This window comes from Argopecten irradians, chromosome 5 (genome assembly GCF_041381155.1).
Source record: "Argopecten irradians isolate NY chromosome 5, Ai_NY, whole genome shotgun sequence".
Classification (NCBI taxonomy): Eukaryota; Metazoa; Mollusca; class Bivalvia; order Pectinida; family Pectinidae; genus Argopecten; species Argopecten irradians.
In genome coordinates this window covers 41,942,255-41,958,027 of record NC_091138.1, presented here as the reverse complement: position 1 = coordinate 41,958,027, position 15,773 = coordinate 41,942,255, and the positions used below count along the sequence as shown (strand labels likewise).

General features: G+C 33.8%; 1 protein-coding gene across 2 annotated transcripts; it reads left to right on the top strand.

Annotated features, from left to right (window-relative positions):
* Nucleotides 1–1,689: 1,689 nt before the first annotated feature.
* Nucleotides 1,690–15,663, top strand: LOC138323904 (transmembrane protein 104-like). Of its 2 annotated transcripts, XM_069268831.1 has the most exons (10): nt 1,690–1,847; nt 3,609–3,730; nt 5,684–5,765; nt 6,305–6,383; nt 7,146–7,198; nt 7,856–7,886; nt 10,092–10,191; nt 10,630–10,747; nt 11,463–11,556; nt 11,838–15,663. In XM_069268831.1, the coding sequence occupies exons 1-10, from the start codon at nt 1,803–1,805 to the stop codon at nt 12,602–12,604; spliced, it is 1,491 nt and encodes a 496-aa protein (XP_069124932.1). In that variant the 5' UTR covers nt 1,690–1,802; the 3' UTR covers nt 12,605–15,663. The 2 variants fall into 2 exon arrangements, with proteins under 2 accessions (XP_069124932.1, XP_069124933.1); XM_069268832.1 differs by lacking the exon at nt 3,609–3,730 and having other exon boundaries at nt 1,697–1,847.
* Nucleotides 15,664–15,773: the final 110 nt, after the last annotated feature.

Here is a 15,773-nt window from a genome sequence, read left to right as displayed (position 1 = left end):
TCATTATCTTTTAATTTCATCGGGTTATGAAAACAATTTTGTTTGCAAACTTTTGTGTGAATCCGCTATTCACACAGTTTGCAAACATTTTCCATATCCCGATGGAATTAAAAAATAATGACATCAATGCTTATAATTACTTCCCTTCGTTTAACACCGTCCCGTCCATCCGGAACTCCTCGGGGAATAGATATTACCGTGATAATACCCGATGAGTTCAGGATGCGTCCCGTCAGAACTGACGGAGTAAAGCGAAGGGAGATAACTCTGGTAGATTATAAGACTCTTTCATATGTGGATATCCACTTATGAAAGAGTATTTTTCTCTCATACATCGACGTTTAATTGCAACTTTACTACTACGACATCCCGCCATTTAGAAATGAATTAGAAAAAAAATCAGTGAATGCAAATCATTTCTCCATGCATGATAATTGCATGATATATTTAACGCAGATTCTATTATTTGTATCTTTTAAAGTAAATACAGCATAGTTTCTGAAAAAAAATGTTAAAGTTGTACCGAGATATAAGTAATTTTGTTGACGCGGTGACGTCACGAGGCTTTATTACATGGGTAGCCATGCAATATGTACAGCTTCAGACGACATGAGTGTATTGCCCTAGACCAGCCAGTATTACACGTGTAAGTATGAGAGAAAATACGGTCTCGTACGCACTTGCAATTAAACATTTTCGTTATTGGATGGAAAAGAAATATTATGTATGCAAGGTATGCAAGGATATTTTTTATTTAATCAGTAAATGTTTTTGTGTGACGTTTTGATAACTTGCCATGGGATATTCACCGTCATCTTCATCAGACGCGTATTTGAACAAAAGAGCAAAATGTTTGTTTTTTCGAAGATCGTTTTTTTGCTGTCGATTTCAGCAATGATACGATACCATAGTATTGCGATTGGACCAAAACATAACTGAAGCGCATGTTTTCTATTCTTTTTCTAATACATGGTTATAAATATGAATCTATGCCGCCCGTTCGTCTCGATTTTCGTATTCCACCGGCAAATATTTTTATAGCTACACACCAATTATATAAATAACAATTAATTAACGCACAAGTCTACAGTATACAAAATACATGTATAATAATTGAGACTCGTGGTTTTTAGGACTTGTTAGTATGCTTGTATTTTTTATAGATGGTAAACATACATTTGTAAATATGGTAAAATGTACAGTGTTTAAATCTATTAAAGTTTAACGGACGTACGTGTGCCACTCTGGGCCTTAATATACTGCGGCAGATATCCCCATGGTTTTAATTTCGGGTAAGGGAAATCAGATTTAGTAGCTATTTTAATTCATACAAAACTAGAAGGAAATAAAAAGCATTTGATCAATTTCCGTTGTTTTTACACGCCTACAATTCATTTCAAATCATTTATATCACATCAATTTAAAGTCGTAGGTGTTAATTGCATGCACATTTATGTGACGTTTTATTAGTCCGCTAAACCTGCCTATATTATAAGACTTTTTAATTTTTTTGGCCTTATTTATTAGGCAAAAAAAAATTAAAAAGGGCTAATAATATAGGCAGGTTTAGCGGACTAACGTTTTATGTGGTCAGTGTCTTAGTTTGGGACTTGAGCAAGACCGGTGAAAATCTTAGTACACTTCCTGTTTGTTGTAATAAGGGAGGTAACTCTTACTTTTAAAAAATCATGTGACACTAACCGGAAACACCGGTTATTCTATATAAACACTACCCACATATAATGTATTGACTTCAGATTGACGTTTATTTATCATCTTAGGAGGAATATACATGATCCAACATGGCTGGAGGGATCACCGACACAGGGGCCACCTACTCGGGATTGGTGAGTACACGATAAGTGGTATTTTCTTCTACAAAATGTACTCTACCAGTACCAGTACATTAGTTTGTACACAGGAGTTTGACGTTCTGTCAATAATATATAGTAACATTATATAAAAATACCCCTATATACTAAGTAAGGGGTATTTCGTTATATATTTATATATATTATTTACAGAACGTTAAACTCCTGTGGTTTGTATATATGCCATCTGCATGTTAAACTGTGTTCTAGTATTTAGTTATAGTTTTTTTCTTCAGTAATGTCGTTGAATTTGGTTTTCAGGTTTATAAATTCTTCTTGTATCACTGTGCATCTTTATCATTACATTTATATAATAATGTATATACAGTATCCAAAAGTGTATATCAAGAATTACATATACACATAAATTAGCCTTAAATTGCCCTTGCAGTTTAAATAACAAATTCAAAATATATACAATGTGGCGTCGTAAGGATTGTATTAAATGTGAAATATATTGTGCCATGCATTATTGTATATATACATATGTATAGGTTTCTTCAAGGACAGAAAACTGTTATCAAGATTAAATATAAAATAAAATTTTGATGATACTTTTTGAACTTGAGAATTATTGTTGGGATGAGCTCATAAAAACCTTTGAGCTGTGGTCACTGATGTTACAGATATGACGTAGCCTCACAAGATGAAGCTAGAAAACCTAAAAAATGTAAATGTACATTATAAACGTGTGTGTTACGCTTACCATACAAAAATGTTAAAATAGCAATTAAACGCCAGGACATCTATATTGATTGATTCCCTAAAATGTTATCTTATATGTCAACCATGAAGCATCAATGATAATCATCTCGTCAACATCGATTCTGTGTGATGATATATAAGGTCGAATACAGAAGACAACCTGTGTGAAAGAAATTATAAAATACATGTATCTTGATTTACATTTTTTTTAATTGGTCAGGGAAGTTAAGTGTAGTTAAGTTAATTAACAATACAATACAATAATATCAGGGCTCGATTTTTACATTTTTTTTATCCCTTGCTAATATTAACAAGTGCCCTATATTTGTAATTAATTATAGTGCTAAAATATCTTTTTACTTCTATAATTAAATATCCGTACTCAAATTACATTTTTGTTATATCTTTGCATGATGATGTGAGGTGAATAGGTATATTAACAACATGATGTGAGGTGAATAGGTATATTAACAACATTATAGTAAGAACTGTGTCCCCATATTTTCCATTAAAATCAATTTATTTACACTCATTATGTCATTTTTAGAGTTGTCCCTGAAAAAAAAACACTTGCTAAAATTAAGCAAGTGCATATTTTTTTCCTAAATCTGGTATATATTCTTGCATAAAACAAGTAAAACAGCCTGAAATTCGAGTCCTGAATATTATTTTACTGAAGCGTCACACATTTTAAAATCACAGAACAATAAAAATCATCCAATACTTATAAAAGATTTATGATGTACAGCTGTATTCGGCTTATGAGACACTAAAATTAGGAATGAAATTTATATGCGATACTTAACATATTATCACAATATACTGGCCCCAGTGTTATCATAATTAACAGTTATAATAGCTACATGTAGATGCAATAACTCTGGGAATCTAAATATTATCAATCTCGTTAATCTAAATATTATCAATCTCGTTATACATTTACATTAAATGTAGTTTCAGTTTAGATTGTCTAATAACCATGTTTTACGATCTTTAAGTCTCAACATGAATCCTGATTTTTTTATATAAAAGGTGGGCCTGATCTACATCTTTAACTTGATCGTTGGTACCGGAGCGTTGACCATGCCCAGTGCGTTCGCCTCTGCCGGGTGGCTTCTGAGTCTGATCATTGTCATCGCACTGGCCGTCGTGAGGTATGTAAATAACACACCAAAACCTTCTGATACGTACTGTAAATCAACTCATCTTCGCGGTGACTTTCCTCGTTTTCGCGGTGATTTAATTTCGCGAGTATAAGTAAGAGTCATGTGGTACCACTCAACCTGTACTCACAATATTTTTGCAATGGTTGATTTTCGCGATTTCTTATCACTTGCGAAATACGCAAAATTGTATCGTAAATTTTCGGACTCTTTTGGCAGACATGGAATCAAAGACCAGGGAAGTAAAATCCGTCTTGCATTTCCAATATCGTTGTATACATATATATTGTTTCGTTGAAACGGTAAATTATTTCAATATGATGTGGGTGCATTAGTATTTATTCAATACTCCTATTTATTGTTGTTTTCTGTAGGCTGCTTTTAATGGGATCTTTTAAAATCATTAAGTATTTTTAACATTAAAAATGGTCCTTTCACGCAATGGCAACATCAAGCAAAATTTGAATTTTGGGTTAAAAAGTCAACTTCAAAGGTCATTGTAACTAAACATTTCTGTCGAATTTTGGTGACTGGACTTTATATTATTAAAGATGCTGCACCGCTGACAAATGGTATTTTATCACTATCAAAAACAGGAGCAGACGATTTAGTATGTTTCTTCACTTAAAAAAGTTACTTATTTTTCACCATTACCGCCATTGAAAAGTTTTAGCTTCTAATTTTATTTTAACTTAAAAATATGAAAAATAATTAATTGCATCCCGAAAAAATTCGGTGGCACTATATCCTATATGCAATGAAGTACTGATTGCGCATGCACCAAAAGCCAAATAAATTATTTCATATTATTTTTTGTGTTAATTAGACATATATATACCCACCAATTATTGTTCAAATGAGAATATCATTTATGCTCTGTCGGCGATGGAGTATCTTTAAGAAAAGGATTGGTTTTAATAAAACATCTAACTCATGTATTGCATATAAATACTTTTGATAAGTGTAACGTGGCTAATCTATAAGATCAAGGTCAAAACTCGAACGATTTTGTGTTAGTCTTGCCAGTATTATAAAGAAGATTAAATTTCAGTTTTAAAGGCCCACTACCTTTCCGGAGGAAAACATAAAGGTTTCTTAAAAACATTAATAACATCAGAAAATATATACCAATGGCCTAAGATGAGGTTACAACACCAAACATAATGCAAGATTTCCTGCGTAATGTTTGATAACAGTGGAGAGTAATTTCGCTGTTTTGCCGTCTGACGCCGTGATAGTCAACTACCGCGCGGTATTTAGGACGACGGCGGGAAACATAAGACGACCCGCGTTATGAAAATTAACATTTTATCTATGTTAATCAAATTGTTCAGAATGTGATGACACGTGTAGTATTAACGGTAAGGTAATAACTTTAGCGACTATACAAAAATGTCGATCTCGTATTACTTTCCCATTTTAAAAATTAAAAGCCGTTTCGGAAAGGTAGTGGGCCTTTAAGTGAAATCTGAGGGGAAATAAACCATAGGGTTCTTTCGTATGATCCATGATGGATGGGCTGATTGATTAGATGGTTGTCGCTTGGTGTCTCCGGCTGTATGTTTCAGTGATATAGTACTATAAAAGGGGCAAGAGTTCCTCTATACAAGAAGACACAACACGAACATACCGAAGTCTCCACAAACACACACCTCTCACAACAAACACTCTACACACTGCATACACAGAGTCCGTCCTTACATGGCACTGGTTGTAAATAGGACGTTAATTAATCAAACAAACAAGCAAACGAAGATTAATTTGCGAGACTGCATTAGGTGTAGTTATGACTCTTCGTAACGCTGGAAGTATTGCTCTTTAGATATTGCCGGGGAAAATTATGAAAATAGGACATATTGTTAACTTCCTCCTCAGAGACATAATACTTAAATATTGGAAAAATGCGGTGTTTCGTTTATTATGACATGTTGGATTTCTTTGTAGCAACATGACGGTTTCGTTTGTGATCGAGACAATGGGATGGGCTAATGCCAAACTCAGACAGGACGCCGGACAAACGCACGTGGTAAGGATCAAATGGTTTTTCAATGTTCTTGGTTTGATGTGTTGAATCATGATAAAAATATGTATCAAGCAGATAAATGAAATCTTCAGTAGAAATATTTCCTGAATATTGTGCTGTTTACCTGTCGTAATAGCAAAGCTGAGCAAGCTATTCTCTTTTTGTCCCTCAGACAAGGAAATAAGAACAAGGAACCAAAACGATCAACATGTCATATTCAATTTATGTTTCATAATTATTTACATTCGCACAATACTGACATTACGTAAATAACAAACACCCACAATCGAATTTTTATTCTATTTCAAAACTGTCAATACCTTATTCATTATACTGATTATACAACCCGTCCCACCCTGTATACACTTTGAACTCTTCTGATTCTTAAGTTGGAAATGTCCCATTACAATAATTAAGGGGTGATTATCTTGATGTACTGATGTAAAATAGTGTAGAGTACCGTGGAAGATTTCGAAGACAAAATGACTTAATTATGTTTGTTATTGGTACAATATATGAATATAACTTATGTTATCCTCTAGCCACCTGTGAATATACCAGATGTGAGTTATGAAGAGGATGAGAACGAGGCCAAACCGCTTCTCCAGCGCAATGGACAGGGTGAGATTCAAGTTGCAATCTGTGTGATGAAATGCATCATGAATTAATTTTATTTCTTTGTCTCTGGGGTCGAAGTTGTAATCTCTTGAGTTAGTTTTAAGCTCAAGTGATTGCATGAGAAATTGGACAATTCCCTTTAAATAAAGCATACCAAAACATATATCAAACAAATAACCAAAAATCCAACAGGATATCAACAGAAATAAATTAGTAGATGTTTCCTTTTTGAAAATAAGCTATATAATTCAGAGTGGTTGATTTAAAACTGACGTATTCCTTTTTATACACCTAAAACATCATTGGTTCAATTAAAAATTGGGATGTTTGTTGTTATTTTGTATCTCTGTTAATTCATGACTTGATTCGATTTATGACCTATCCAACTAACCAACCGAGAAGCAAAAAAAAAAAAAAAAAAAAAAGTTTCTCCAGCATAATGGACAGGATGAGATTCAATTTACAATCTATGTGTCAAACTGCATCATATATTGACTCTATTTCTATGTCTCAGCAAGGGGCGAAGTTGTAAGCAAATGTTAAAAAAACAAATCCCGATTTTAACTTAACCCACAAAAAAAGAGATACGATTATGAACGACGATGCGTATTGTTTGAAAAGGAACAAAAGACAAATTGCATGATACATGTGAATCTTGTATCAAAGAAAGAAACAATTGGAAAATATCCAAATTTAAAACCGATTTTGAATAAAGTCAGGAGCTCCAAAGATTAAGCGTCTTCTGACTCATTGACTGTTTTACAGGTGCTTACGACACTGGCACAAATCCATGCGATATGACGGAGAGGACAGAATTGGCAAGTAATTTTGGGTTTCCCATTGGAAAATAATTGACAAATACAGATGCGTATATATTTATTTTAAGACGAATATAAGTCGACTTCATAAGCCATTGATAGTATTACCAAATCAATATTGATAAAGCTAATTGAAAAAAAAATGTAAAAAGAAACATTTTTCAAAGGGTTTCTGTTAATCAGTTTCAACTTCCATATCTTTTTTTTCATTTCAGGGTCAAATGGCAAAAATGTTTTTCATAAATGAAGTAAATGAAATGAAAAATATACAATGATGTACCCGAAAATCAAATGTTCTCTTTTTTATCTGCGACACAAGCCATATGATGTATATTAAGATCAAATGCAGGTCATATAAAATTTACAATGGATTATCTTAACATATGTTGACAAAAACCAGAAAGCTATAAAACAGGCAATATTCATCTAGATCAAATGCGGATCAGATATGATCATATGGCGACAACAATATGCCTATTGATTCATTAAGAAACTCCATCAAAGACGAATATTTATAAAGTCGACTTCATTAGCCATTGATATTATTACCAAAGCAATATTGATAGAGCTAATTGAAAAAAAAACGTAAAAAGAAACATTTTTCACAGGGTTATGTTAATCAGTTTCAACTTCCATATTTTTTTTTTTTCATTTCAGGGTCAAATGGCAAAAATGATTTTCAACAAATGTAAGTACATTTTGCACAGCTTATTTTAAAGATGCTCCACCGCCGACAGAACATGAATGAAATTTATTATTTGAACAATAATTGGTGTTTAATCGTGTATATATGTGACTAATTAACACAAAAAATAACATAAAATAATTTATTTCGCCTTTACTGCATGCGCAATCATTACTTCATTCCATATAGGATATAGTGCTACGGATTTTTTTCGGGATGCAATTAATTATTTTTCATATTTTTAACTTGAAGTAAAATTAGAAGCTCAAACTTTTCAATGGTGGTAATGGTGTAAGGTAAGTAACTTTTGTAACTGAAGGAAAATAATTAATCGTCTGCTCCTGATTTTGAAAGTGAAAAATACCATTTGTCAGCGGTGGAGCATCTTTAAGATAAATCAGATGCATGTAATAATATTTCTCTAAACTTACCGATAGCTTTTAAGCCTAGAGAACGTATTTTTTCTGAAAAAATCTCTAACTTCATCCAAAATAAAAATCTTATAAGAACGATTTTTTTTATGTTTTATATATTTATTGACATTTTCTGTACGTCGACATGCTGGATTTTATTTGATGTCTTTAGTATTTTGAAGCCTAAAGTTTTAGAACTCGCTGTATGATCAATACATTAGACGCTCAATCGACTAATAAATGGTTTAACATGGCCTCTACATGCATGTGGCCTACATACTTTAGAATGTCATAAAATATAAACATTGATAGTATATCTATACTAAGTAAACGAAATGAAAAACATACAATGATGTACCAGAAAAGCAATTGTTCTCGCATTTATCTGCGACACAAGCCATATAATGTATATTAAGATCAAATGCAGGTCAAATAGAATTTACAAAGGATTATCTCACATATGTTGACAAAAACCAGAAAACTATAAAACAGGCAATATTCATCAAGATCAAATGCGGATCAGATATCATTCACAAAAGATGATGATATGGCGACAACAATATGCCTATTGATTTACTACGAAACCCCGTCAATATCTGATGTTTTAAAACCTTTGGAGTAAATGCTGAGCAGCGTAGACTTTTCCTTTCCGCTATCGTTTTATCATCTTCAACAATGCATCAACACATCAAAGCGTTGTTATGCCTTTGTTTAATGTGAGATCAATGTACGATCGATTTACATACTGGGTTTTTTATTTGGTCAATAAAATATTGCACAGTCCATATTAATGTTAGCATATATATCACCATGGTTACCGATGATGTTGGTAGTCAAGCGTTGGTTTCGTAAACACAACTGTAGTTGACCTTTGTTGAAATATGAGATGGCTATCACAAAATGATAACAGCATCTAATCATCTGGGTCAATAAAATGGTAATAGTCCCACTATCGCAAGAAGACACGAATATACTCCCTCTAAACATTGTACAAAAGGGAAGTCGTCCTTAACTGACCCTAACTGACCTTAAATCTAATTAACCAATACCTTTCATACATCCTCAATACTCCAGGGGTTCCGATCACATACGATATCTACACCCCTGGACTGTCTCATAGTAAAACCGAAGGCAGCTCAGGAGAACAAATATGAAACAATCACAGGCCTCAAAAATTCCTTTGAATACTACAGAGAGAACGATGCCCTACTTCAAAGCCACACAGTCAACCACAGTGTACCATTATACGGCTCTTTTGATGTACATCAAAGGACTAAATTACCTGTTCTGTTCTGTTGCCTCCAGTTTTACTATGAGATAGTCCAGGGGTGTAGAGATCGTTATATGTATATTGATCGGAACCTCAGGATGCCTTTCAGATAGAATGTTGATGTAGCGATAGCGGCCATGGAAGCCGAGACTGAACCTTGATATACATGTATTATTATAACATCATAATTGTCATAGTTATAATTTATACATGTTTTTGTCCCAAAATATTTTTCTTGACACTTTTCCGTCGATATGTCACATGATTTGTCTTTAAATCCTTCTGACGACATTCTCTCTTTGGCTATTAACTATATATAACTATATATATTAGCTCTCTGCCCTTGCGTTTTGGACATTGATTGCAGCGTCATGTGCATTGACGAGCGTAGTTTTATATCTACTGAAGAAAACGACGTGAACTTTCGATTATAATCGATACCCCCACAAGGTGATAATTCTGAAATATAAAAGATGGAATCATGTATAGTTTTAATGAGTTTCTTTTTTATTGATTACGTTGCAGGGGGTCTTTTGGCTTTCTACCTCTGTATGGTCCTCTACCTGTACGGGGACCTTGCCATTTACGCTGCTGCCGTGCCAGTCTCTCTACGTGACGTCATATGGTAGGTTAAAGTCGTCACATTCACATTAACATTTCATGATTGTCGTGATCGTGTTGTTTTTAAAACTAAATTTAGTTTATAATTGACATTTGTCACGAGCAGTCATTAGCCTAAAGGTAATACTTTCCCATATATTTCTTGGTCTCTGATTTTCTTTCCAACATTTTATTCTGGCTACACTTTAAACAACACTTGTATTCTAAAACGAATATTATGTTCTTTGAGAATATTTGTTGCTGGCATTCAACCGTGTCGATCACAATCGGCTGCTTAGAGCACGGCTATCGCAGCTACAAAATTTACGTCTGCATTTGTTGTTGCTATGACGTCATGGATAATTTTACAGAATATGTGTTTTCGCTATGACCTAATGGAAAATTTTACCAAATATATTTAAGCTATTTCGCATTTTAACAATTTTACGTTGAATTTCCACAGCACTTACAAACTACCGAACGCTACGGAAGCATGTAATCAGTCTCTTAAGCTCACAGACAGTGATACGTGCTGGGAAGGGAAGGACATCAGCAGAGGGCAGGCCTATCGGATTTGTCTGGTAAGATAGGAATGCATTGACAATTATAATCCGTTAATGAAACAAACATCAGAGCCCTCAATACTAAGATGATTCAGGAGAAACCAAATGTATGCCTTTTAGGTCAATTAAAAGTGGATCTTGACTATGATGATTAAGGGAAACGAACATTTTTGTGGTGACGTCATTTCGCGGTTTCAGGCTGGACGTTATCTCACGGCGAAGTTCTTCTAAATTTTAAAGTGTTTGAATTATAGTTTGAACCTTTTGGTGGTGTTTTATTTCGCGGCTTCTCATTTTCTTAGTTATACCCGAAACTTAATCTTACACAAACATTAGTTGGTCAACAGTATACAGTTGTTGACTGGGTTAAGGACAACAAATGATTTGTTTGACCCGAAGAAACTGTCTTCTGAAGTGATATCTGTACCTCTCTCCTATAACAGTTTGTGTGACGGTCCAACAAATCATCTGTTGCCCGAAAACCCAGTCGATAACTGTTTTATTTTACTCATTTGACTCAAAACAATGCATTGACGTCACGAATTGTAGGTGTGACGTCACTCCGGTCCAACAGAATATTTTAACTGTTCTTTGGACCGCTCAACGGAACAGTTCATTTATTGGCAATTTTGCCAATAGAGTTTACAAAGATATGAAATTAGTACATTGTATCATATGAACGAACATGTAGTTTTGTAGTTTGATAGATTTTGATACCCTTTTATCGCTGCAGGCTATTTTCTTAGTGACGGGAGGACCCTTTGTTTTCTTCAATGTGCAGAAAACTAAGTATCTTCAACTCTTTACAACAGTAATGCGGTGGCTTGGTGAGTTACAAACGTTTATTATTTCATACATTGAATATTAAATATTTTAAAAGTTCTCATTAATCTTTTGTCTTTGGTTAAGATTTTACTAGATATTAATTTGTGTTTGTGTCATTAAAACGAAATATATGTATTCACAGTTGAGAAATACAGAAATAGATTGTACAGACTTTGGATACCACAAAGCTGAATTTGTATAATTTTATGGCCTTCAATTCTTGCATATATTTGTTTTGTATATTTTGTACTTCAAATATTTTACTCCATATATTTTCTTTCAGCGTTCGGGACCATGGTCGTTCTAGCAGTGATAAGATTAAGCAAAGGCCAAGGTCAGGGTCACCCGAAAGCAGCAGAATTCTCAGGAATACCGAATCTGTTTGGTGTCTGTGTTTATTCGTTCATGTGCCACCATTCTTTGCCAAGTCTCGTCACTCCGATCAAAAATAAAAAAGGACTATTCAAGCTCATCGGAGCAGACTTCCTCCTTATTCTCGGGTTTTACGCTTTGATTTCATTCACTGGAATATTCGCTTTTGACACACTCAATGACTTATATACTTTAAATTTTCTACCAGATCCGTGTGACTCATCAGAACCCGTTACAAACGTTGCAGTGATCCAGTACTTTCTTGCTTTATTTCCAGTTTTCACTTTAAGCACTAATTTTCCTATTATATCAATTACATTGAGAAATAATTTGAAAACAATGTTCTATAAAGGGGATTCGAACCCTTTTCCTTGGGTTGTTGACCGAATAGTGTTTCCACTTGGAGCGATTATACCACCGTTTATAATTGCGTTTTGCACTAGTGAAGTGGAGTTTCTCGTCGGGGTCACAGGGTCATACGCAGGCGCAGGGATACAATATGTTATACCGGCAGCTTTAGTGTATTTTGCTAGAAAAGAAATGAACGGAAAAGCGCCAACCTTGCAGAATCCTTACACCTCTCCATACAGACATAAAGCGTGGGTATTTTTTGCATATACCTGGGCGACAGTATGCATGATAATAGTAACGGTCAATCATATAATTACTGGTAAATAGATTTATAATAAATGTGACTCAGGTGCTATTGTGTTATAAAATCCACCCATAGTCCGCCAAATTCAGAATTTTGAGCATGCGATTATGGTCAGTTTTAGCGGACCAATCCACCCATGGACTATCTCAAAATAAAGTTTCAGTGTGCGTTAACAGATGAGTATATAGTTTGGTATTTTGATGTTCATCAAAAGAATCAAAAAACGGTTCACGTTATGACTATGAAATTGCTCTCTATTAATTTTCATATGAAGTCTCTGCAGGTTTGTGATTGTTTTTTCATCTCCTGATATGCCTTCCGTTTCACTATGACATAGTCCAAGGATGGATACAACGACAGTAATATTAATCCCTGGTTATGAAGGATTATCAGGCGCTGAAATAAAATGTTACAGTCCACAATCGATAGGAGTCGAACCTGCATCATCCTCGATACTCCAGGAGTTCCGTTCACTTACGATCTGTACACCCCTGGACTATTTCATAGTGAAATTGAAGGCAGCTCAGCGGAAAACATTTGACCAATCACAGGCTATTAAAGATTTCCTTTTGAAGACTGCAGAGAGAGCGACGCCTAACATCAAAGCCACACAGTCAACCACAGTGTACATGTACAATTATACGACTCTTTTGATGTACATCGTATGACTAAATTACCTGTTCTATTCTGTTGCCTCCAGTTTTACTATGAGATAGTCCAGGGGTGTAGAGATCGTAAGATATCGGAACCCTTGGAATATCGAGGATGAGCCTGCATTCATTCAACATATTTGTATTGTAATAACAATATTTTGTTAGCAATCCTACTGTAAATCTGTATTTCATAACGTCAATACGGGTATCTGAATCGATGTATATACTTTTCGTACAGTGGACCTACTATAATCCGAACGCTGATTGTCCAGAAAACGCACAATCCGGAAAGACATATCAGCGAACTGATTTTGTTGTTTGACGAAGTAGAATATTCGACAGTCCGGAAAATTCACAATCCGGGTAGTTTGAGCTACGCAAATGTCCGGATTATCGAGGCTCCGCTATGCATACAATGTAGATCAAAATTATATTGTTTAATGTATTAGAATGTTTGGTACTCTTATCATTAATATGTAATATGTTCTTTTATTGTGTACGGTATTTTACCTTCTAATCAGAAAGTTTTTAGTTTTTTTTTAGTTACATAAAACGATTAAGTAGAATAAAAACAATATCTAAATTCAATTCTAACAAGTGTATTTTAACGAAATTTACCTTTATGATAATTCATTAATTCTTTACCATGACCAAAGTGAATGCAAAATGTTTGAGTTGTGCAATCAGTCGTCTTCATTGAAAAAAATGTTTTTAAATGTTATTTTCCTCTTACGATAAGTTGCCAAACATTCCAACGTGCCAAAACTTTAGCTTTTATGATGTATATTTCCAACATTGATATACAAATTGTACTAAGTTGTGATCGTCGCGTTTGATTGTCTAAAAGTAATATGTGTCATAAACTGGGCGGAAATTATGACCTGTTGTTTGTATTCGGTAGTCAATTAAAATCATAAGTTTAGATGAACTAAGCTGTTGAAATAATCCACAAACATAGAGGAACATGTATGGTGCTTTATCAACATTAAATTACTAAAACGTAGAAAGTACATGTATGCACGTTAAAATTATTTTGTGTTATTTAACCTCACTTTCATTTAGAATTTTCTGATTGGATTAGACATTGAATAAGTTCACCGGAATTCGAAGGCGAGGGAAATAACTCCAGGGAAATAAACTCTCGGGGAAACAACCCTTGGAAGCTCCGCACGTGACCGGAAGTTGACGTCAATTGCAACGTCAACCAACAATGGCAACACTGTTGCTTATTTTTTGGCCGCCCGACGAATTTAGCACCGTTGTTGGGAAAAATCTTCATAGCTTCTTTTACTTTTTTCTTTTAATATTGTTCGGTATCATCAAATATGTATGTCCCTATGTGTCGGAATATAGACGTATCCCTCAACAGAGGGCCATAATTGTTTAATGTATGTTGTGGTAAAACATATGTAAGAGGTCACTTAACAAATATTAATAGCTCTCAGCAAATTGAATTTGAGTGGTAGACCATCATTTTGCACTTTTGTTTCACCTTATGTATTCATTTAACTGCACAATAGACGTTAATATTATTTTTGACAAATACTGCCAAAATTAGTTTTGAGGTCTTATTTGACTTTGTAGAATTAAAACGTATATATTGAAAGTATTATTTTTCTCAAACTGTTGTTGAATGTTGATGGGAAATAACATACTAAAAGTTCTCCTTTTAAAACTAGTCATTATGAAAATTATGGCACACATGCCTTTAAAAGGCGACTGTGTTATGTGTACACTATCAGCAAAACTTGATGCAGATTTCTATTTACCAACAATGCACTCATGTCATATAAAAACTGTGTTTATAAGTGATGACTGCCGAAAGCGTTGTAAAGCATTTTCAGAGGGCAGTATGTATTCGTTCTATCTTTTATTATTTTGCACAATTGGGATTACCTGTATTTGTATGAAATATGATTGATAAGTAGAACCCCTTTTCCTTAAGCAAGCCGGTTCGATCAAAACTTTATTGTGTAAAAAACTATTAGGTAAAGTTCATGTGCTCCTTGAAATCAATTGTGTTTCGAAAACAACAATTTTAGTTATCATCCAATTTTGTTTAGTGTCCATCAGTGTCTTTGATGGCTGGCTGTTCGTGCCATATGATAAAATTGCCAATTTTCGTTAAAAAATAAAATAAACATATATTTTTTTTACGTACATTGCTGTTATATGTCTTGCTTCATTAGTATTAGTTTATTTCAATAGCTCTATTGTATTGCACATGTAATTTATTTTTTAGTGTTAAAATGTTTATAAGAGGCAAACCTTGAATTTGAACTGCGATTGTGTTACCAGATGCACATGAAAACGCACCTGTGATATTGTCATTTGTCTATATTTTAGCAATATTCTTTGTTCTTTTTCTTCATGTCACTTGTTGCTATATTTTATTTTTTTTATGATGATTAAAGTTTATTTTAATTCCATCACTTGTTCACGTTGTTTAAATATTAAATTTAATTTAAAACGGTTACCTTTTCATCAGTATAGTTTGCAATGATTTTGTTGTAATCGTATGTATAACGAAATTATAGGC

What these genes read in the sequence shown, in the direction of transcription:
- LOC138323904 (XM_069268831.1), top strand. Translation starts at nt 1,803, where the DNA reads ATGGCTGGAGGGATCACCGACACAGGGGCCACCTACTCGGGATTG. An exon ending in TCTCCAGCGCAATGGACAGG is followed by an intron (nt 6,384 to 7,145) that starts GTGAGATTCAAG and finishes ACTGTTTTACAG; the next exon opens with GTGCTTACGACACTGGCACA. An exon ending in AGGCCTATCGGATTTGTCTG is followed by an intron (nt 10,748 to 11,462) that starts GTAAGATAGGAA and finishes TTATCGCTGCAG; the next exon opens with GCTATTTTCTTAGTGACGGG.